The sequence below is a fragment of the Ipomoea nil genome, unplaced genomic scaffold (genome assembly GCF_001879475.1).
Source record: "Ipomoea nil cultivar Tokyo-kokei standard unplaced genomic scaffold, Asagao_1.1 scaffold2036, whole genome shotgun sequence".
NCBI classification, from domain to species: domain Eukaryota; kingdom Viridiplantae; phylum Streptophyta; class Magnoliopsida; order Solanales; family Convolvulaceae; genus Ipomoea; species Ipomoea nil.
Window position 1 is genome coordinate 1,713,571 of NW_017618464.1, and position 24,185 is coordinate 1,737,755.

At 36.2% G+C, this 24,185-nt stretch overlaps 2 protein-coding genes and 1 long non-coding RNA gene across 3 annotated transcripts; 2 read left to right on the forward strand and 1 right to left on the reverse strand.

Annotated features, from left to right (window-relative positions):
- Window positions 1-424: 424 nt before the first annotated feature.
- Window positions 425-20,474, forward strand: LOC109148201. Its single transcript, XR_002048769.1, has 3 exons — window positions 425-435; window positions 6,656-6,661; window positions 20,392-20,474. It is a non-coding gene; the product is annotated as an uncharacterized LOC109148201 (long non-coding RNA).
- LOC109148200 lies at window positions 9,036-19,698 on the forward strand. The gene is made up of 6 exons (XM_019296056.1): window positions 9,036-9,474; window positions 10,177-10,512; window positions 15,162-15,305; window positions 16,622-16,941; window positions 17,629-18,247; window positions 18,876-19,698. The coding sequence occupies exons 1-6, from the start codon at window positions 9,336-9,338 to the stop codon at window positions 19,391-19,393; spliced, it is 2,076 nt and encodes a 691-aa protein (XP_019151601.1). The 5' UTR covers window positions 9,036-9,335; the 3' UTR covers window positions 19,394-19,698.
- A 1,128-nt stretch (window positions 20,475-21,602) lies between the features above and the next one.
- On the reverse strand, window positions 21,603-22,927 carry LOC109147883 (protein LURP-one-related 17). Its single transcript, XM_019295538.1, has 2 exons — window positions 22,481-22,927; window positions 21,603-22,041 (listed from the first exon to the last, which is right to left on the reverse strand). Exons 1-2 carry the CDS (start codon window positions 22,766-22,768, stop codon window positions 21,640-21,642), a joined length of 690 nt encoding a protein of 229 aa, XP_019151083.1. The 5' UTR covers window positions 22,769-22,927; the 3' UTR covers window positions 21,603-21,639.
- Window positions 22,928-24,185: the final 1,258 nt, after the last annotated feature.

Here is a 24,185-nt window from a genome sequence, read left to right on the forward strand (position 1 = left end):
CTTTCCCTACGAAAAAATTAGGAGTTAATGCCATTTTTGGTCCTAGACTTATTAGGCGTTGGACAGTTTTCGTCCTCCATAATAAAAATTGCCAATTTGTAGCCACACATATTGATCGTTGGACATTTTTAATCCTCCGTCACTTTAATCGTCTGTTGACCGTGAAAATGAAGGGCAATTCTGTCTTTTTATGACTTCTTCTTCTATTTTTTTTTCCATTTTTGCGTTTGCGGCTTTCTAATTATTCTTCTAATCCTTTCATTCCTTCATTAAGAGGTTGTCGACAAGAAGAACAAGTTTCAAGGCGTTCGAAGATGGCAGCTGTAGCGGTGTAGGCGGTGGTAGTACTGGACGTGGAGGTCTTCTCTGGCGGTGGTAGTCGGTGGCAGCTGCAACTATGAACAGCGGTAGCAGTAAGGAGATCCAGTTGAAGCAGTGAAGAGTAACAGGTGGTTGGCGTGCTGTGGAAGGCGGGAGTAGCGGAAGTGAATAAGCTTGACCGGCGAGATTGATGATGATGTTATTCCGGCGAGCAGCGACTCGACGATGGGCATGGGCAGATTGTGATTACCAGAAACAGATCAGAAAAAGATCCAATAGCTCTGGTCTTCGTTCTCTCTTTCTCTCCCTCGTCCACGAGCAGCAGCGGCCATCAGCACCGTCTACGGCACTACTGTGAACCCAAAGAAGGGAGATCTGGGCACAATTGAACCAATCACCTCTGGTTTCATTGTGGCGTTTTGCCTAATAAGTTTACCTACCCTTTTGTTCTTAAGGCATGTGCTGGCATTGGAGACTTGAGGCTAGGCGAAACGGTGCATGGGTTAGTGGTGAAGTTGGGGTTCGGTGATGATAGAAATGTTTTGAACACTCTGGTTCATATATACTGTTGCTATAGCGGTGGGGTGAGTATGGGAAAAAGGTGTTCGATAAAATGCTTAAGTGGGACTCGGTTGATTGGTGTGGGTCTTCAAATCAGATAACAATTGCTTCGAATTTGGTATGAAACACTTCGAATTAGCTAAATATTTACTTCGAACAGGGTTCTTCGAGTCTTTGGAGACCTTGTTCGCCATTCTCCGACGGCGGCGATGTTACGGAGTTCGTCGTGGGGTTCATCAGGCTGGTGATTGGCAGCGGCGGCGACCCCGGGAATGAGGAGGTGAAGCTCCACCATTCGATGTTGTGGATCTCCGTGCTGCCCTGAATGAAATCGTTAGCGTACTGGGCGAGATTGAACGGGATGGATAAGAATGGAAGCTTTGGTTGGAGATTGTCAAGATTTGGAGAAGAAGACATCAAAATACAGCAATACCCTTCAATTTCACGGTCAACTAACGGCACTCGTAACGGATGACTAAAAGTGTCCAACGACCAATAAGCGTGGCTACAAATTGACAATTTTTATTATGGAGGATGAAAAGTGTCAATGCTCTAATAAGTCTAGGACCAAAAATGGCATTAACTCAAAAAATTAGTAACCACCAAATGAAATATTAGAATAAAATTATGAAGGAAAAAGGAATGGAAATCAATATTAATTCTTTTTATGAAGAAAAAAGGAAATGAATATATTAATATTGCACTGGAAATATAACACAGCTTTCCCTACAAAAAAATTAGTAACCAGCAAATAAAATATTAGAAAAAAATTATGAAAGAAAAATGAATAGCAATCTATACTATAATTAAAAACAAAATCATATTTATTTGATTTCCCGCCCAAACAATAGTAAATAGTAAATGTAAATTAAAAAATGAATGAAAAATAAATATTCCACAATAATATTCTACATCATCAATTAAAAACGGAATGAAATTAGGTAAATTGGAAAAATAAATGAATATTAATAATTGACTGAAAATTAAAAATGGAAAAATGAACATAAATTAGGTTAATTGAAAAAGGAAATGAATATTAATACTTGATTGAAAAAAATGATCGATAATTGACTAAAATGTAAAAGGAAATGGTCACATCATTGCATTTTAATTTTTCACAATAATATTACATAGCATAATATATCAAATCACAATTATGTCATAAATCTGTCACAATTTTAAACAGTGGAATGAAAATTAAAAATGGAACGAAAATATTTCAATAATAATATTTTACATCATCAATAGTAAATGCATATTTTAAACAATAGTGAAGGTAAATTAAAAATGCGGCGACACATAAAAATGGAACAGAAATATTTCAATAATAATATTCTACATTATCAATTAAAAGTGGAACAAAATTGGGTAAAAATATCACTGCATCTGATATTCTAATTGGCTAATGAACTAATTGACTGAAAATAATAAAAAAAATAATTGGCTGAAAATGAATATGATATTACTAATTGACTGAAAATATAAAAAGAAATGAATATTAATAGTTGACTGCAAATAAAAAATATCCATAATTGACTAATATGAAAAAAAAATGGTTATATCATTACATTTTAATTAAAAATGGAACGGAAACTAAAATTGGACGGAAATATTTTAATAATAATTTTCTACATCATAAATAGTAAATGCATATTTTAAACAATAGTAAAGGTAAATTAAAAATTGAATGGAAATATTTCAATAATAATATTATACATCATCAATCGTTGATATTATATTTTTTTTTAAATGACAAAATTGTTATATATCTAGACTAAAAAAATATATATCTTCCATATAAATGAATTAAGATAGCAATTCATTCATATAACTGAGTTGCTAGAGAACGAGCACATTTGCCTAATTTATAAAAAAAAATACTAAACAATGATAAATAAAAGGCAAAAGTGTCAAATCGCACCACGAACCAATTGCGATTCTTCATCCCGCACCCTGCACTTTCATTACTGCCTATTCGATGCACAAACCGTCTATTTTTTTCCAATTAGTCATTTTTACAGGTTTCCCTGTAAACTTGATGACATGGAGCAGGTCTTAATCCGACGTGGAGGCTATGTTTAGCATTTTAGGCGAAGTTGTTGAATTTATGCCTCATTCTCGTCTTCTCCCTTTCGCACAACCACTGGGCAGTGTTTTTTGACAGCTTAATCAACCACAGCGATCTCCTTCGACGAACTAGAGGTGTCCGACGAAGATGTCATCTTCCTCCAATTCATCGCGAGTGAGAGTTAACATGGAGTACGAACCCAGTGTTTATTGTACGTGTGGATTGAAAGCTCCTATTTGCACGAGTAGAGAGTCGGGAAAGCAATTCTTCGGGTGTCAAAGGTGGAAGGTACGTAGTTGTTGAGCCAATTTTGAATGAATTTTGGGTTTAGGGTTTTTTTTTGGTTTCTTCGTAGGATAAGCAATTCCTGCTCTGGTTTTTTGGTTTTTTTTTTTGTTAATAATGATTCTATATGCTATAATAATGATTCCAGCAATTGTTAGGGTTTTGGATTCAATTTGCTTTGGATTTAAGTTAATTATAATTTAATTTGTTTGGCTTAAAATTTTTAGCTTTGGATTTATTAAAATTGTATTGTTTGTATAGGATGGAAATGGCTGTGGCTTCTTCCGTTGGAAGGACGATAGTGCAAGGAGGGGCGAAGGTGACCATGAACAACTAAAGAAGCTGGTGGTGTCTATGAAGGGTGAACTAGAAGGGTTGAGAGAACTAATTGTAAAAGAATATAGTGCTCTGAAAAAAGAAAACGAATTGTTAAGGATACTTCTCTTAGTTGTAATTGTTGTTCTTGTAGCAAGAATGTTAAGTTAAAAAGTATTGGTGTAGCAAGATTGTAGTGAGAATTGTGGTTGTAATTGTGGTTGTTGTAATGAAAATTTGCCAGCAGTTTCCAGTGAAGCCTTAATTGTTTAAATTTGTCTATGTATGGGTACATTTGTTTACTGCCAAAAATGGCTAAGTATGGCTAAGTTAATTGCTTGAATTTGGCTAAGTATGGAGAAATTTGTGTACTGCCAAAACTGAGTAAGTAAACTGCCAAACAACAATGTTTCCATTCACTGTCTAGTAAACTCACCAAAATACAAATGCAATTCACAAACATAAATTTTCAAAGGAGCTAAAATACACAAAAGCAAGTCTTTAAAATGGCTAAAATTAGTAGCCAAAATACATTCACCATAATATACCAAATGGACATTGTCAGTAGTCAAAATGCCTAAAAAGTAGCCAAAATACATTCACCAAATCTTCTTAAATAGTAGCCAAAATACATTCACCAAATCTGTTTAAAGAGTAGCCAACATACATTCACCAAATCAGCCTAAACTGCCATTCATTGTTAATTAAACTGCCAAAATACACTTCCACCAAAACAAAAGATAAACCCTTTCAATTGTTGCCAAAATACAGTTTGACCAAAGCTGCAACTCTTCACTGATTTGTGCAATCTACAAATATAAACAAAATATTAATATCATAATGGAATACAGTTTCTATGCTCAACATTAGATAAACCCTACAAACACAGTTACTTTAATGTAATTACCTGAGATTGCAAGATAACAGTCCAACACCATCAGTTTGAGCAGCCCTCCCTCTTCCTCTTTGAGCACTAGTAGGCCTTCCTCTTCCTCTTTCAGCACTAGAAGCCCTTCCTCTTCCTCTTTCAGCACTAGAAGCCCTTCCTCTTCCTCTTCCTCTTTCAGCACTAGAAGCCATAGAGGTACCAGCAGCAGTTGCTTCTTGTTGTTGGCTTGACAAACTAGGACAGAATCTTTTGTTGTGGCCTTTACCCTTGCATAGTTGACAGGTCATGATCCTTCCTTTCCTTGACAACTTTCTAACCTCTGAACTTAATTTGTTTTTGTCCTTGTTCTTTTCATCATCTTCAACCTTTTTTTTTTTTTTGGGCCTGCCAGTCATCTTCCTAGGAACTGGAGCTTGTATCTCATCTCCTTCTGTTCTTGGCCAGAATTGCTCTCCATTTATAGGCTGTATTACATGCCCATAGGTCTTCAAGTAGACTTCCTTGGTGTACCATTCATGGATGTACTGATCCGGTTGATGGCCCCTGTGAAATATGGCACAAATTGAATGAGGACATGGCACCCCAGTCAATTGCCAAAGCCTACAAGAACATGTCCTCAACTCCAAGTTTATCTTGAATTGAAATCTACCCCTTTTGACCTCATATCCATCAACTCCATTGAAGATGACTTCCCAATCTACACTGCCAAGTATATTTTCATTCAACTTCTTGAGGACATTTGTGCCAAAATTCCCACTCCATCTCTCTGCAATAGCTTTCTTCTTAGCAATCCTCTTCATCACTGCAACTCTAATATCTTCAAGCATTGGAATAATTTTCTTTGACCTTGCTGCCAATAATGTCCTATTGTATGCCTCACTTAGATTGTTGTCAACCATGTCACATTTCACTTCTTCCTTGAAGTAAGCTTTGCACCAGTTCTGCATTGGGTACCTCTTCAGGTCATGAAGTGCCCCAACATCTACTTTCTCTAGATCTTTTAACTTCTCAGCTAGTAGTGCTTCAGTTGGAGTCTTTGCAATATGCCAAAAATGAGCTTTTAGGACCTTCCCTTTGTGCTTCTTACTCCAATTGGCATGCACATGCCTAGCACAGTTTCTATGCTCAACCCCAGGGAATACTTCTTGTATGACATGGTTGTTTGAATCTTCACTGTACTGCCTGGATTGGAATTCAAACACTTTTGAGCGTAGTCCTTAAGCTTTTTGAATTGACTCTCATAACCAATATCCAACTTTTTCAGAATCCCATTCACTGCCCTTCTACACATACTGACACTCACATTAATGTTCATCTCAGACTTAATGTCTCTGCTTAACTCAGAGTATCCAATTGTTGGATTTTGCCTCGCTTTTTCTTCAAACTTCCACTCTAACCACTTTTGATTAACTATCCCTAATGTGAATTGGTTGTTGCATTTATGGTCCACCATAATTGATTTAACTTGAAAACACTTGGTTCTTTCTTCCCACCCTGCACTTACATGAAATGCACAACCCTTTCCAAGACACTCAACCCTCACATACCTTAGCTGATTTTTTTTTTCCAAAATAAATCTCTCTTGGTGTGAACTGCATAACTTATCATAGCAAGCTTGAATTGGACATTATCATCAAAGTACATACATAATTCCAGAAATGGAGGATCAGATTTTGGGTTGTACTTAGGGTAGTTGTCATTGTACTTTGATTGAACTTCAACACCTTCCTGATTCTCCAAATCTGCCTCAACTGTTGGTGGATCTTGGGAATCATAGTACACAGAATCTCCCTCTGCTTCTAAGGGATTTATAGGTGTTGGAATATACTGTGGTATAGGGTCAGGATCTAGTTTAACTTTTCTCTTTCTCTTCACCCTTGTAGTCTGCTCACTGACCTCTGAGTCATGTTCACTGCCACTATTAGTATCATAGTCACTGCCAAATCCATAGTCTTCACCCACACTTACATCCTCACCTTCAGATGCAGCCCCACCCCCTAACTCTGCCTCAGATTCAGCTCCCCTTTCCTCACCTTCAGATGCAGCCCCACCCCATAACTCTGCCTCAACTGTAGCCCCCCCTTCCTCAGCTCCTAATTGACCCTCAACTTCATATGCAGCCCCCCCCCCCCCTTCCTCAGCTCCTAATTCACCCTCAACTTCATATGCAGCCCCCCCTTCCTCAGCTCCTAACTCTGCCTCAAGTTGAACTCCAGTCTCAGGTAAACATAAACCAACTACTCCAGGCTCATCAACCCCATGCTCCACATATATCTCAACCCTTTTATTTTCAATAGCAATCTTAGCTAAGTGTAGACTACTAGCATCATTATTTAATAGTTTTAAAGCTGTAAAGGGTTCCTTGGTAAACTTATAGGTCAGAGATGTTATTTTCCCATATCTTTGGTTTGTTATATACTTGACTAAGTGTGGATAGCATATAACATCAGGGTCCACCCTCACTACCTCTGTCTCCCCATTCAAATATTTCAACCTAGGCTTTTGCACGAAATTCCCACCATGATGTATAATTAATTCCATAGTTTCATTCATTCTGACAACACAAATGCAATGCACATTTAACATAAAAGCATTGCCACACTTTAAACAGACAAAAGCTTTTAACAAATGCCTTTCAACTGTGATAAATAAGAGTAAAGTAATGCAGCTGCCAACACTGTCCTGCCACTTTATCGAAAAGGAGTAAACAAATGCAACACCACACTTTATCAAAGCATATACATACAAAAATGCAATATTCATGGACCCCACTACATCAAAAATAATAATGAATTAAAGCAAAGCCAACAACAACATGGACCACACCGCATTCAAAGCATATTAAACCCCAATCAAAGCAAATTCAAAGCATATTCAGAGCATATTCGCATAAGATAACATTATAACAGTGTACATTGTTCTACATATACAGCTACTTCGAATTACCTTAGTCTTCCTTCGCAAATATTGCCTTTCTTCCTTCGCAAATATTGGCTTCGAATTCCAGAAACTTTTCCTTCGTCGTCCAATGGTAGTTGCGATGTATGGGAAGTCGTCTACGTGTCGTCAGGCTTAGAGATTTTTGGTTTGTGTAGTAGAACGGAAGATTGAATGGTTTCACAACTCTGCTTGCGTCGTAGATTTCAGATTAGGGTTAGGGATTTAGGTTTCAATTTGGGTTAAATTTAGAGAACTGCTAAATCGGCTGCCACCTATACAAAATAAAACACGTCAATAGCATAACACTTCCACATCAGCAACGCATTACCTATAACTTGCATTCAACCTGTAAAAATGACTAATTGGAAAAAAATAGACGGTTTGTGCATCGAATAGGCAGTAATGAAAGTGCAGGGTGCGGGATGAAGAATCGCAATTGGTTCGTGGTGCGATTTGACACTTTTGCCTAAATAAAATCTTCAAAATTACAGCAACACATGCATACATCTACACATTAGCTATTAATTTGAGAAATTATTTGCTCAAATTCAAGCCATGATAACATCAAAACACACAAATGATCCAAACCACATTTTCAATTGCATTATATAATATAGAGTATTTGATGTTCTAATTTAAATAATTATATATGGATCCAAATATTCTTAATATATTACAATAAATCCATTCCGTGTAACACATGTGCGGAAATACTAGTTATGCTAAAACGTTCAAAACATTGAATTTCAAATACCTCTTCGAATTTCATATTTTAGTAAATTTCTCTTGTAAAAGTTATACTAAAACTATGCTCAAAACATTGAATTTCAATAAATACTTACATTTTGGCGTTTCGATTAACCCAGATAACCTTCTACTAGTCATTGTAAATTAAACAACGAACTTCTACCTTTGAGTTTTTAAATTTCTTGTACATAGAGGTTGTTTGAGAGCAAAGGAAAGAGTTAGGGTTGTTGCAAAAGCGTATGTTAAAAAGGAGAAGAAAATTAAATAGTTGAAAGAAATAAATTATTAAAAATAATTCTAATTATATAACATGAGGGACCAAATGTGGCATATTATTCACAATTAAAGGATTATGTTTGTTCAAATCAATTGACAGAGATTAAATTTTTTAATAGTAAAAATATTATAAACAATTGAGGGACCAAAAATGCTATTTTCCTTATGCAAAATTCTCAACCAATGGATTCTCAATCTTTAACAAAAGTTATGCAGGCAAGTAGGCAACTTTGGCCTGGTCTGGTGTTCCAAATATATAATTGAAATATTTTAATTTTATTTAAATGTCTAAAAAATTAAAATCCTCGTGCGTTTAAAATTTGGAATATTTTAAGGCATGCTTGCTGGTAGTTGTGTCTGAGCGTTGACTCCGTAGTGTCAGGGGCGAAATTGGGTAAACAAATTAGACGTGGAAAGTGCTTATTGGTGGGTCGCAGCGGTACTGACTGTGCTGTTCCGCATGCAAATATAGCCAGATAAAATTTTAAACGGATAATGCCACGTCGGCCAAGAATTAGGACGTGGCAAAGCGAGAGGCACCGGATGAGTCTGCCGACGACCGCACCGGAATATGCCTCTTTGGCGAGTGACCTCAATCAACTCTCGTCATTTTCCCGAAAAGTATAAATATCTCTCATTCAGACTCCCCATTCTCGTGCCCTAGCCGTCCGTTACTCCTTTCCAGCCGCAACCTGCTAAAAACATCCTCAATTCCTGCTCAAAATCCCAATTATTTCTTACATTTTTCACCAAATCCAGCTCAACACAGCTGAGGCTTCAATTTTTTGTTAGGTAATTTGTTTGTGTATTTGGAATATATGAATGGGGTTTCCGTTTAAGGCTAGTTGGTGGTGAGGGTTCCTTCGGTGGCTGTCGGTGCGGTGATGGGAGCGGAGGAAGGGGTTTGGTTTGTCTAGGAGTTTGAGCGAGCTTATGGGATCAGAAAGTTTCAGCGGCGGTGTTCGAGCTGGGGCCTCGGCGGAGGAAGCTGAGGTTCAGAAATTGGATGGTGTTTCTTCTGCTGGAATTAAGCGCCCCTTTGATAAGTGGACCTCCATGGCCAGCCGGAAAGGTGGTATTTCAGATTCAATTTGTCTGTTTTTACAAGCTATTCTTTCAATTTGGGTTTGTTGTTTGAGAAGGTCGAGGCTTTTGCTCACTTCGTTGAAATTTGAAACAGTTATTCAGATTCGGTTATCTAGTTTACTTCTAAGTATTTATGGAGGTTTTTGTTGTTGTTAGCTTTTCTTACTATGGCGTTATTGTAGCTGTAAAATTTATTTTACTGAACTAGCAGATATGGGTTAAAGGCCATTAATCTTAGGTTAAGGTGCTGAATTCTACTAAATGATGTCTTTTACTCTTGAACCTTTCTGTCTGGATGAAATTCTTTGATGATAAGCAAACGGGTTCAGCCTGCTCCTATGAGCTTTATAGTATTTGATTATTACAGTACTTGGAGATGGATATATTAATTCAAATAATGTACTCTATAGAAAAGATAAGTGAACTTGTTTCTGATTTTTTTTTTTTTTTTTTTTTTTTTTTTTTTTTGTTGGGGGTAGATCTGTTGTTCTTTTTAGCTTACCTGATAAGACCCAGGTTCAATTGACTTGGAATTTCCCATACTGCACTGTGCTTGAATAGTTTTCTGGTCATGGATCAACTTCTTTTTATTTTGATTGACATTTGATTTTATATTTGCAAAAAATATGTAGTCTGTTTGTTCCATATTTTGAAGCTTATATTCTTCATGAATGTGTGATCATGACAGATGAGAGTTGTGCTGTTAATTCTTCTGCAATTGCTTCTTGGAGCAATGTTACAGAGAACGAACTTAATAGGAATGCTGGTCAACAGTCAAGCCTCAGGGGCAAGGAAGCTTTTGAAGGTCACAACTTCGGTAGCACAGATGCTAATCTTGCAAGGACAGCTGGGGTCGAGGCTAGATTAATGCTTAAACCTCGGAAAATGGGAAGGAATACTGCTGGTAGTTCTAAGGTTTTGAGGATGTTACAAGTGGATGGTTCTATAAGTAAAACTGGTGAAGATGATGCAAGAAGTGTTTCTATAGAGCTTTCATCAAATCTGGCAAGTTGCAATAATGGAGGTAATACATTTTATAAGAGTAAACATTTCCATATGCTTCTGGATGGGTTGGACAAGAAAAACAGTGTGATGCAGGAAATTTCTTAACCACAATCTGACATTAAAGGGACATAATATTATGAGACTTCATATTCTCCCTTATATAAACACATATACATGGAGGCCAGCAGAGAATCAGAACCAAATCTGAGTTACCATCCAGTGGTTATGCGTAACGGAAATTTTGGAGTTGCATAATGGTTATGTGGTTATATGATGTGAGACAGGAAATTAGTGCAAATGATCAAAGGAAAATCAGGAGAATGATTTATTCTAAAATATCTTTGATTGATTGCTATTTGAATTTGATTTATTTAGCTTTACAAATGTCTAATAATTTTGGTAAGGAACCTTGATGATTCTTCTTTCCTTTTTATGTTTTATTGAGTCTATGTAATCCTCCTATACAAAGGGGTTTTCTATGTTAATGAAATTACAGCAGAATTAAGTCAAAATTAAGGAGAAGGAAAACTCCCAAATTCCATATTATTTCCTTGTTCTTCCTTCACCCTTTCAGTCCCTTAAAATAGGCAAACCACACAATGCTTCCAACAGTCTCCATCGCTTGTTTTTTGTCATCAGAAGTGGACGGTGGTTTACCTATTTGTGAGACTGAAAAGGGTGAGGAAGAACGGAAAATAATTTGAAAAATTTTGGGAGTTTTTCTTCTCCTTAATTTTGACTTAATTCTGTAACTTTATTAGCACATATATCCCCTTTATATAGGAGGATTGCACAGACTCTAAAATATAAAATAGAAAGATGAATCCTTACCAAAACTATTAGTCATTTGTAAAGCAAATAAATCGAATTCAAATAACAATCAGCCAAAAATATTCTAAAATAAATCAATCTCCTGATTTTCCTTGATCATCTGCACTGATTTCCTGTCTCACATCATTATGATATTTCTGTTTTTGGTATTTGTAAATACCATCTTAGTGCATATTTAGTAATCTATACGTAAATAAATATAAGATGTTTTCTTGTTTAACCCATTAGTAATAGTCCCCCTATGAATGCTATTATAGAGGCCTGTACCTCTGGTGGAATTTTTATTGGATGTTGTTAAGTGTTGAAATAGAAGAATAGTGTATGTGTTCATATATTGCTGTACAAGAAGAAGCCCTATTTATACATACTAACAGCCACAGAATTTAAAATTAAATAAAAGGCATAGAGAATAACTCTAACAACCCCCTTATTCATCTAACACTCCCCCTCAAGCTGGAGCATAGATGTCAATCGTGCCGAGCTTGTTAGAAATACACTCAACCCTGGCTCTACTAAGACCTTTTGTAAGCAGATCTGCCAGCTGATCACTAGTTCGAACATGAACAGTAGAAAGTAGCCCTTGTTGAATCTTGTCGCGCACAAAGTGACAATCTACTTCAATATGTTTAGTGCGCTCATGAAACACATGATTATTCCTAATGTGTATCGCAGCTTTATTGTCACACCACAAAGGAACTGGTTTATTCACCTCTACACTGATCTCCTCAAGAACATTACACAACCACGTCACCTCATAGGCCGCATGGGCCATTGCTCTATACTCAGATTCTGCACTAGAGCGGGACACAATACCCTGCTTCTTACTTTTTCACGACACTAGAGTGCCACCAAGGAACGCACAATATCCAGTTGTTGACCTCCTGTCACTTGGTGACCCAGCCCAATCAGCGTCAGAGAAGGCCTCAACACTCACATGCCCATGATTGGCATACAAAATTCCTTCCCCAAGAGCACCCTTCAGATACTTTACAACTCGAACTGCAGCTTCCCAATGAGATTTTGTAGAGGATGCCATGAACTGACTCACCACACTTACCGGAAGGCAATATCCGGACGAGTGATAGTAAGATAATTTAACCTTCCTACTAGTCGCCTATATCGCTCTGGATCTTCAAGAGGCTTCCCCCTCACCAGCTACAAGCTTAACACTATGGTCCATAGGAGTTTCACAAGGCTTCGACCTCAAGAGTCCAAATTCTTCAAGTAAATCCAGCACATATTTCCGTTGTGAAAGAAATATGCCTCTTTTAGAACGTACAACCTCAATCCCAAGGAAGTACTTCAATACTCCCAATCCTTATGGAACTTCTCTTTAAGAAAAGATTTGAGCGCCTCGATTCCCCTTGGATGATCACCTGTGATCACTATACAATGTATGTGTCCGTATATTGTTGTACAAGAAGAAGCCCTATTTATACATAGGCTAAAAGACTACCGGCCACAGAATTCAATAATTAAATTGTTAGAAGAGGTAGATTTGGTTGAGAGAATTACTCTCAACCTTTGGGGTTTGAATTTGAAATGGGTGGTTTCAAGCCTTCCCTAGTTTGTATAAATAGTCTATTTCCTTCTGTACATGAATAGCAATATACAGAGAATACAGATTACTTTTTTGGTATACACTTTGTCACATAAATAAAATGCATAGAGAATAACTCTAACAACCCCCTTATTCATCTAACAGATGTCATAAGACCGTTTGGATCCAGTTAGCTACATACCCACTAGACTTCACTTTGGTTTTACTGTTATCAAAGATTGAGTTTGGCAATAATCTTTTGTTTTGTTTTGTTTTGTTTTTTGTTTTTTTGTTTTGTTTTTTTGGAAGTCAGAAGTTTTCCCCTTTAAATTTAAATTAAGGAGATTTTAGTGTTTTCAGATATTTTTGCGAAAATAGTTATTTAGGTTTGGAGTTCATTTAGCATATCTAATATTCTGGTCCTTGATGTTCAGCAATACTGTGATGTGAACCTTTACCAAGCTCTTAAGTATATATTTTATGAATATTTTTCTTCAGTCTCTCAATTACTTTTAAGCTAAGAAGATATTACTTTTCACTAAAGAATGGCATTTGACATTACCATTGTGATAATAAGATTTTCAAAATAACCGTCAAAGAAGGAAAATGGCTGCCACAAAAGGAAAGTTTAACAGTTCATCAGGAGAAAAATTTTGATAGCTATAATGTTTAGTGGCTTACCATCTAGAATTGCTAAATTGGAGAAGGCCTAGTCATCAAATGTGAGTTCTGCAAGTATTTTTAATCTTCTTGATGTAGTTGGGAATACTTATAAAATATACATAAAGGCTTGGTATTTAAAATTGGATTGACTTAGGACATTTTGGGAGTGTTTGGAGCAGGTAAGAGGTGTTTTGGATGAACCTCCCCAAATGCAATGCTCCAATGCCAAATGGGTCCAATTGGGGTGTTTGGGAGAAAAAGTAACTTTATGCCCTTTTTTAACACAAGCCATCTGCCCCCACCCCACCCCTCGCCCCTCCTTTTTTTTTTTTTTTTTTTTTGAAATTTCTCAAAACAAATAATTTTTTAAAAAACTTATGTGGCTGAACCCAATCGGTGGAACGCTTGGGTTTCCACCACAGTTTTATTTTTTATTTTTGAATTTTTTTAATTAAAAAAATGAGAATAAAATAAATTAAAAATTAAAAATTAAAATTAAAATCATTATAGTATTAAATCAAAATAGAGCTATATCATATAAAAAATTATTATTTATATATTGTCATGGGAATGTCCTTTATGGTCATTTACCATTCTAACCACCACCGCTCCAATTTCATCACCACCACTCTCTCAAAAGGAGCATTACTGCATTAGAGCAACACCATCAGCTAAAGTTTTTGCAGAATTTTTTTGCCACACGGAGGAAGGGAGAGACAAAGAAGGAAAAAAAAAAAAAAAAAAAAAAAAAAAAAAAAAAGGAAAACCAGTGTGTCAGGAAAAAAAGAAGAAGGAATTTATGTGCCCAGATGGTGCGTGCCGTGCACGCGCCAACTAGGCGCGCCTGGTGCACTCAACGCGCACCAGGCAGCTGCTTTTTTTTTTTCTTTTCTTTTCTTTTTCTCTCTCCGCGCGAGCCCCACAAAAAAATCTATTTATGCAAATTTGTTTTCTTCTCTTTCCTCTACCCTCTCTCCATCTCACCATCTCTCTCCTCTATCAAAGCAAAAAAAAAACCCTAAAAAACTACTATTGCTGATGCTCTTTGTATTTTTCCTTGTTCTATAATGGAAATGAGAATGCATACAAGTGCGCTTGTTGATGAGCGGAAAGGATTAGTTAAAAATGGGGAAGTATTTTTGTCTTTTTGTTTATCCAATTCTGTTAACTTCTTCTGTCCTACTTGGAGGTGAATGTTGGCTATCTGTAAAGTAGATTTGGATGGAATTTGTACTGTCTTAAACGGGCATACTTTACCATATAAGTTAAACCGTGTCTTGCCTCTTTACCTATTTCATTTCTGTAAAAATGATGAATATACCACAGAAAAGATTTCCATTTTCTATTAGACAAAAGTGCGTCAGAACTAAATTACACTTAGTTGACCATTGTAGATCTAGACTAGAAATAATAGGATCTGTAATCTGCTTCTGGATACCTGTAATTGGTTACCGTTTATTGATTTATTTCAAAACTTTCCCCATTTTATGCTCAACAATACTTTTGATATCTGTATCTATTTAGTAGTTCTTCTGTATTGTTACTTACTTTTCTTGTACCATACAATAGCCTAAACATTAGTGATCATATTGGAGTACTGATGATATTTTTGTCACCATTCTTATTTGTTGTAGAGAGAACTCAGATGTCTAAGCAAAGGATCAACTCAAGTGGCAAGCGAGGGGACAAACGAAATGGAAAAGTCCCTAAGGGTAATTTCTCTCTAAAGAATGGCTTGATTAGCTTCTCTTCAGCAGCTGGAGGACACAACTTTCTTGGTACGAGTGCATTTGATAATATTTTTATCTCTTTTGATAATTCTCAGTGAATAGCATCTTGCCTTTGATTTGGTTATGTACATGATTAAAATATTTAATTGAGCCTGAACTTGAATATTACTCTTGCTCCACACCCTCTCTGGTGAATGTTGGTTCTGGTGTTTTACTATATGGCATAAACCTTAATCGCTTTGCTTCAGCCCATTCCTTATGGCCACCTCATCTCTGGCCCCTAGTCCATTCTGCCTGGAAAAAAATATTTTGTGGGCTTCATTGACCTGGTGGTAGTTTTGTCTTTCCTATTTTCTTCTTTGAACCCTGGGGAAGAGGGGTTTCAAAAATAAAATTTTATTGTCAGGTACAGCAATTAACATATTCTGTTTGCTAGCAGTTAATAAACAATTAAATGTCTGTAAGAATCCCACATATATATGACTGTTGGTCATCATACTTGATTAGTTCATTGAGAGGAGGCACTCTGACATTTCCTTTTGTGGTTATAAATTCAAGAACAGTAATGTTCAAGATAAAACTTGAGGCCAAGTAGGGGACCATGAACTTTTACATGAGTCGCTTTTATAGAATGTGTATATTTAGTGTCATAATAACACATACTGATAGATAAAGGAAAAGAAAAATCTACAAATGTGATTTCATTTGGATGGCTGAACCTGGTTAGGTTTGATCAGAAAAAGGTTCACTCAAAAACAGGCAGCTCCCATAATGGGGTGAAAAACAATTTCTTTTTTAAGGCTTTTGAAATGAAGAAGTTTATAACTTCTGGTTTAGTTAAGTAGAAATAATATTTACAAGAGAATTCACAATGGATAAGTTATTCTCCTTTTGAAGAAGGTCTCTATTTTGCGTTCCCCAAAGAAGAAAAGTGGATATTTCGTTGCTTAAAGATTTGTCTGCAACAATATCTTCTTTCACGCTAGTTTTTAGCAATTGGCTCCTTTTTATTGTGTGTTCAATTGGTGGAACAAAGATCTACCTCATTGAGTATGTTCAACTTGACAATTTTTACATGAACTTTGCATTGATGGTAAACATGATGCCCTATGGAGTGTATTTCTATACCAATTTTAGTAATGAAAAATAATAGCCAATAGGCTTGAGCTCTTAAGTTTAGGGATGAGGTTCTTAGTATAAGATGTATCATCCCAATTCTGCATTTCTCAGCTGTATTAGGTATCGTCTTTCAAATATGAATTCACAGTGTTGATCAGATTGTCTTGAACTCTGGTGAAGAATACATAATTGGACTGTATTAATGTGAATCTACCATATGATCTCACATAATAAGTGTAATTCAGGACTTTATGGTTTGAAATCTGACGCTTTGGATGTTGCTGAAACTGTGGAGGACATACCTTTGAATGAACTCCTTGATGGCAGTTATAAGAGTCCTCTTTTCACCAAAGACAAGGAAAAGAAGACCTTGAACTCAAATGAAAGTCTTCTGCATGTGGTTCGAAATGCTTGCTCTCTACTTCAGAGGCCTGTACAGGCTAGGAGTTGCTCAGATGATGATGATAAGATTACTGAGCCCAAGCATACTGGGTCTTCTTCAGCAATTGAAACTGATGGTAGAAAAGGAGATGCCAGCACTTCAAATTTATCTTCCAATGATAAGGTCAGTTTTACTACCCAGCTGAGACATCTTTACTTTTATATGAGAAGCAGTTACAGGAAAGAATGCTTTTTTAGTTTTCTGAAAACAGGGGAGAGGTTTATATGACCCACTTTGTTCAAGATAAGTTATCCAACCTTCTTGCTTGTATACTAGCTATGCTATTGTGTATATTTTAGCATGTTAACTGCTTCTTTAACTGGTGGTGTAATAAGATCCACTAGGTTACTTCTGAATAAGAAATTTACCAACCACCATTTGGGCACCCCTGCTACAGTACTGTGCATCTTTTGGAATATTCACCGCCTAAATAACTGGTGTTGCAATAAGATTCAGGTTATAATTCTCATTGCTCTGTATTATGGTTTCACTGGAATTTTAGAGAGCTGTGTGACATGTTAGAAGTGGAACTAAATTTTAGAGTTCTATGAAATGTTAGAAGTACACGCTAACATAATTCATATTCTTAGTGTGACCTTCATTGGATACGTGGCTGCTTGTGCAACTATGTTGCAGTAGTCTGGCACCAAATTTATTACCCAATACCCTCATCTGCAATTTGTTTAACTACATTCTTAATTTTTGGGGTAATTCTCTAATTATCATGTGCAAGTGTTTGTATCTGACATTATTTTCTTTGGTTAAAGTTACCTATCATTAGTTATCATACCTGCAAATTCTCTATTACAGGAAGCTGGTGGTGAGCTTAAAACAGCTGAAACAAGTGATGATCCTCCGCTATACAAACCCGTGGATATTTTGAAACGCATTGCACTTCCTCCATCAAAGGATTTGGATGCTTTGCTTCTCGATGCAACCAAGCCTACATCTTCAAGAAACACCCCCGATCCTCGTTTGGGCAAGCCAGCGTCTCAGCGAACTGGATTGGTACCTTTTCCTTGGTCACATGGGTGTTCTGGGAACCACAAATCTGGGCCTGATGCTGCTAAACTAGCTACAAGTAGGACAACTTGCCAAGCTAAATGGGCAAGGATGAAAAACACCTCTACTCAAGAAGGGTGCCCTAGTTTTGCGGTGGACTTGCAATCTCTCACTTATGATCATAGTCTAGTTCCATCAGGAAGTCAACCGTCTGGGCATCCAGAAAGTGGAAACCAGATCCTACATTCTTCTGGAGGTCAAAATATGGGGCCTACAGAAAGTGGAAATCAGAGTCTAGTTCCTTCTGGAGGTCAAACATCTTGCCCTTCGGATAAAGGAAATGCCCCACTGATCCCAGATAGCTCCACTTCCTGTAAAAGAGTTTTTTCATCAATTGCAGCTTGTTCTACTTCCCAAGTTTCTTCAGGTATATTTCTAGGTGCTAAACCTCGTGAGTTAAATCTTTCCTATAAATCTTTAAAAATCAAGATAGCTTAGCAACATTGGTTTTTAGTTACTTAGATGTTTAATGGAGCATTCATTCTATCACATCTCTTGCTGTATGCCATTGATTCATTGAGTAGTTAATTCTTGTATAGGTTACATTTCATTGCTGCATTGCGCGTCGGCCAACAAGCTTCATTTGTTCTTCCTTATAAAAGATTCTTTAGGTTGTGTTTGCTGTGCATGAATTGCAACATGTTGGAACCAAGTAAACCATGGAAATGAACAAAGTAATTGATATCATTGAATTGAACTTTGATCTTAAGAACATACATTTTGATTCCTTCTTCAAAAGGGAGTCACTATACCTTCCATGTAGGGATGGAAAACAATGGTATGGATATGACTTCCTCCTTAGAAGCCATAACTAAATCATGTATACAATGGACAAGCCAAATGCAGGAAAGGAATCAGAGGATGAAATCGTGATTCCTCTCTATTCCAATTTCTGCGTACTAAATGGGGCTTTAGATCATCACAAGTAGTCATAAAATGTTAGCTTTGCGAATTTTATTTAATTTTTACTGACAGAGTACACTGGATGTTAACAGATGAACCGTCTCCAAGGTGTTTGACTGCTGCACGGACACTCTGTGAAATTGCAACTCAATCAGTGAAGCACAACACAAACGGAACTGTGAAATGTATAAAGAAACCTACTCAGAAGTCCTCGAGAGCTCCAAAGCTGAAGTTGAATGAGAAATCTGAAAAACCATTTGCAGCACCAAAAGTTGTGGGATCGGACAATATGATCAGAGTTTCTGATGGCACACTTCCCTCAAAAAAGCCTAAGCTATCATTGGGCACAGAGAGAAATGGAATCGTTCCTAGAAACTTTGATAGAAAGGGACCACCGCATTGGTCAGCTCCGCGATCAGTTAGATCATCTCCTAGCAAATTCTTTAAAGACGCAACTGCAGAAACTAAAGGTCACAATAGCAACTTTGTAGATAAACTTTATATGATGCCCCCACCTGCAAGGATGAAGGACAAGGGTTCTAGCAGTCAACAAAAACCGAGGAAGGTTTTATCAGGGGAGTGGAACCATTCAAGTAGCAAGATGGAGTGAAGACACACCAGGGTACATGAACATCTAGTTTGTTGTTGCACAAGTGATTTGTTCAGTTTAACTTTTAGATCACCAAAACTGGTAGGGTTCTGTATATTCTGTTGTGTGAAGGGGGGAGTTGGTAGCTTTCTTGATTTCAGGAGAACAGGCCTGTTGTATCAATATTTGTTAACTGGTGTCAGATCAGAATAGAAATTTCCTGCACTAGAGATAAAATTGTATTCCCATATTCCCTCTTTCCTGTCATCTTCTGTGTGTTACCATTTTATTATTATTAGGGAAAACATCATGAATTGTTACATTTTGAAAATTTAGCCCTGGTTAGTTGATTTAATTAGATTTGGTACTTTAATTATCCATTAAGTTGCATTTTCAATCCTTGGTGTTATATAATTGCATGTTAGCAAATTCTTTTTTATGAGGTTATTTTGTCATTTAAAATCATATATCCATGTTAATTTCATTCTCTTTATATGAATGCAATTTTTAACCGTGAATATTAATTTTAAATGACAAAAATAACTTCATATGTTAATAGGGTTTGATAATTATATAATATTAGGGATTAAAAGTGCAATGGATATTTATGTGGCTAAAAATGAACCAATTCATGAATAAAAGCGTCGTTTTCTCTACTACATGGACTCTCAAATCTTACTTCCTAAATTTTACTCCATGATGTGTTGAGTACCAAGTTACTTTTTCATGTGTGTCCAATACACATGTCTACATCAAGATTTTTGGTGTGGAAGTAAAAGTTAGGAGTAGAAAATATGGTACATATAGTATTTTTCCATATTTATATTGGTAGGGGACTGGGCAAATAATTTGCTCTATTTACATGAATGGGAATTGAATCCCCAATTTCATGCTTGATAAGAGACAAAGTGTTGAACTACCACGCCAACCATGTTGATTATGAATTTTAGTAATCTGTTAAACTGCATAGGTATTTTCTGACAACAGCTGTTGCCATGTCATTCTCGGATTCCTGTTAGAGTATCCACAATGGTTGGGAAGAATAGGGGGATAATGTAAGAGTGATTAGGAGAGAGAATGTGGGAAGGGGAGGAAAAAAAAAAAACAAAAAAATCAAAATCAAAAATTAAAAAACAAAAAAAAATTAAAAAAAAAAAAAGAGTCAGGCGCGCCGTTTGGCGCGCCTGACACGCCCACGGGCGCGTGCCTTGCACGCGCCCGTGTAGGCGGGCTGCTGTGCGCGAAACGCGCACAGCAGCCTCCTTTTTCTTCTCTTTCTTTTTCTTCTTTTTCTGCATTCTCCTTGAATTTGCAGGAGAAATATTTCAACCAATAACTCCACTCCACACTTGTTATTATCCCCACCCGAGATAATTCATCTAACATTATCTCCATAATATCCACTGATGTGGATGCTCTTAAAGCATTGTCATTAATTGTAGCATTGAAGTTTTTGTTTTTATTTTTTATGTTTTTGAAAGAAATTGTAGCATTGTAGTTGATACAATTGACAAGACTCGTTAACGTTGTTAAAAAGTTGTGAAGTTTGATTTTTTTTTTTTTTATATGGGTAATTTGTACACTTATTTAATTCAGTCCTTATTTAATGAAGTAAAAATAAAAATGACTATTTATTTAATTTCTTAAATTCATTTTCGAAACTCAATTTTCAAACATTAAAGCACAAATTTAAATGAAAGAAAGTCAGAGACTGATGAGAATTGTTGGAGTTAGATGCAAAGTTGCAAACCATTTTCCCACTTTAAAATGGCAAGTAAATGTATTCCATTAAACTTATTACCACAAAATAAATTTATAAATTTCTTTACTAACAGTTACATAGTGCAGTGTTCGAATCCTACTAATAACAAAAAAAAATGTATAGATTTGATTTTATTGTAAACACTAATGTACAACCATTACGGAACTTGTTGGTTGACAAATTAAATCCCACATTTTTCTCTTTCATTCATTTTTGACCGAGCAATGAAAATTCTTAAGTTTAAAATTCAAACTTATAAAATTTATTACATTCTTTTTAAAGTACGTGATTATTTCTTTAATTAGTAACCATGCCATTAGTTTTGAAGTGATAAAATAATCCTCCGTACTAATCTATAGTCGTAATTGCGATATGTTTGAATTCTTAATTCTTAACCATTTACCGACAAGCCAAGGTTGTCTCCTCTCTTTATAGATTAGTCAAATAAAAACCAATCAATCAACCAAGAAAAGCAATCTAGAAAGAAGAGAGAAAATGAAATCAATTAAGAAAACATCTGATCCAACAGCAAAACCATAGCCATGGCAAACCCAGAATCAAACCCCTGCCTAACAACCAAAACAAAAACCTCTAAACCAAAAGAAACGCACACGCCGCCATGGCTAACCGTGGATTGCTTCTTCTTTATCTCAGCCACCACCATCCTTCTCGACTCGTCAAACACCTTACACGATCGGTGCACGTATGACCCTTCGATCACGTACACCAGCCTCCTGTCAGATATCCCCCCTCTGTACACGTGTGCCAGAACCTTGAGATTACCCTGCAACATTTTCTTCTGCTTCCTCACACAAAAAATGGGCTTCTTTGATGATATCTTCGCTGCACTGTGCCCTTCAATGTCCCCTTCATATATTAGCCAGTTGTCTACCAGTCTCAGCTTCTCCTGATGTCACAAATTAATCAGATTATTGACCTGGTAACTACAAGGTTACAACTTGAGCTCTAGTGTCATAGTCTTTTTTAGCGGGTCTAGACAACTTAAACTAATTTATGTCTTTGCGATATTTTGTAAGCTAGGGTCATATGGTAGGATTTACCTAGCACATAACATCAAATTATGAATGCGGGTTTCTCTCGTCACTTATTTAAACACAACCAAAAAGTTGCTATAAGTGAGAACAGCTAGCTTAAGACAATTGATAAACAAACTGTTAATGGAATTGCAAAGTTTAAAGATTGACTCTTATAGAAATTTATAAGTTGGGTTAAACTTTTTTCGAGTAAGAGTTAAACTCAGGTGTAACCCGGATCTAATCCGACTAATGGGAATATCATATGCTATATATAGAGAGAGAGGGGGGGTGGATATAATGGTTAATTACCTTATGGCGGCAGATGGTGAGAATGGGGTTTCCATGGCCATCCATGAGGATGATCTGATGGGGGTGGCCGGAATAGTTATCCACCCTAAAGACCAAGCTGCCGTCGGAGCCAATCACCGTGAAACCATTACAGCTAAACACCAGAGATTTTCTCCAAACCGTAAGAGAAGTACTAGTAGATGATGATGATGCAGTAGCAACTTCCTTATTATTCTGCAGGTCATCATCAATATCCTGCACCTTCTCATTTTTGACCCGTTTCGAACTAGATTTCAAGAAAAGAAGCATTTTTCTATTCCTCTGATCTCTCTCTCTCTCTTCTTTGTTTCTGCTGAGATTTTGATTGATTGTCAGTGCTTTGTAGGAGTAAGAAAAGGTATGGTGAAGATGGAGGGGATGGATATTTATAGGACTAATATTCTACCACTTTGTTCCTTGAAACTGCGACAAGGGGTACACGAAGCACAACCATAAACAACATGGGCATGCCCCACTGCACAAGCCTAACTATATATATATTATAATATGTAGGATATGTACAATTTGTTTGTTATTTAATCACATTTTTGTAAATCAAAAAGTGTTAAATGGATAAGTGCAGAATGATTTGTTATTCATGTTTTCATATATGGACATGTTTGGTTCGCAATAATTTATATTCTTTTCCTTAATTAACAATTCTTTGAAATTGTGAATTTGAATGTTTTGTTGGTGAGCGAATATTTTCTTAGCGTTTCAATTTTTAGTGATACTATATATAATTAGATTGGGGTCATATACACTACATAGCTAGCATTTAAAGTAGTATATAAGAGCAAGACTATCAGTTAATCGTGACAGTATTAAACAATGATGTTTAATTTTGATTGAGATAATGGTGGCGGGAGTACCCAACTTTATACGATGTATGGTCACTGTAACCGGTTTCCTGCCTCAAAGATCATGATGTGCCCAAAGCTAGCTGGCCGTTATGTTATAGTACCAATACACTTATTAGAAATTTAAGTTTCTGCTAGCACGAGCAGCTGAGTTGGTTCATGAGTATTAGGTTATGGGCAAGGACACATGATCGAGACCTAACAATATAATTACACTGTGCGAGTTACACCTAATATAATGGACTCCTTGTGGATACAAAGTATTAGTCACCCCCACCTACTAAGTCACTAAATCACCATGATTTACCTCTTCACTATCACATTGAGCCAGTCAGTCACTAAATCACTGTGATTTACCTCTTCACTATCACATTGAGCCAGGCCTTAGAGGCAAGGAGTTTTGTCTTTGTGGACATGGGCAAGAAATTTAAATTTATTTTAAATGAAATACTTTGTTGTTTTTACCCAAAAAAAAAAAAAAAAAAACAATGGAATATAAATTCTTCATTTTTCTTTTCTCATGAAATTTAAATTCATTGTATATTTCTTTTCGCGAACCAATAAACTATAGAAAAATTTCTTATGAGACTATCTCACAAATCTTCATCTGTGAGATGAGTCTGTTTTTTATAAGTATTACATTTTTCTATGTAAGTATACCAATTTTCATCATAAGTAACTTTATTATTATTATTATTATTATTATTATTATTTTGAAGAACCATCATAAGTAACTTTTAAACTCATAATATTACATTTTGATTTTAAAGTAAAATGTATTACATTTTTTTTTTATCAAAAGTATCACATTTTCCCTCATAAGTGAT

What these genes read in the sequence shown, in the direction of transcription:
- LOC109148200 (XM_019296056.1), top strand. Translation starts at nt 9,336, where the DNA reads ATGGGATCAGAAAGTTTCAGCGGCGGTGTTCGAGCTGGGGCCTCGGCG. An exon ending in ATTTATCTTCCAATGATAAG is followed by an intron (nt 16,942 to 17,628) that starts GTCAGTTTTACT and finishes TCTCTATTACAG; the next exon opens with GAAGCTGGTGGTGAGCTTAA. An exon ending in TACTTCCCAAGTTTCTTCAG is followed by an intron (nt 18,248 to 18,875) that starts GTATATTTCTAG and finishes GGATGTTAACAG; the next exon opens with ATGAACCGTCTCCAAGGTGT.
- LOC109147883 (XM_019295538.1), bottom strand. Translation starts at nt 22,768, where the DNA reads ATGCTTCTTTTCTTGAAATCTAGTTCGAAACGGGTCAAAAATGAGAAG. An exon ending in TCACCATCTGCCGCCATAAG is followed by an intron (nt 22,042 to 22,480) that starts GTAATTAACCAT and finishes TTGTGACATCAG; the next exon opens with GAGAAGCTGAGACTGGTAGA.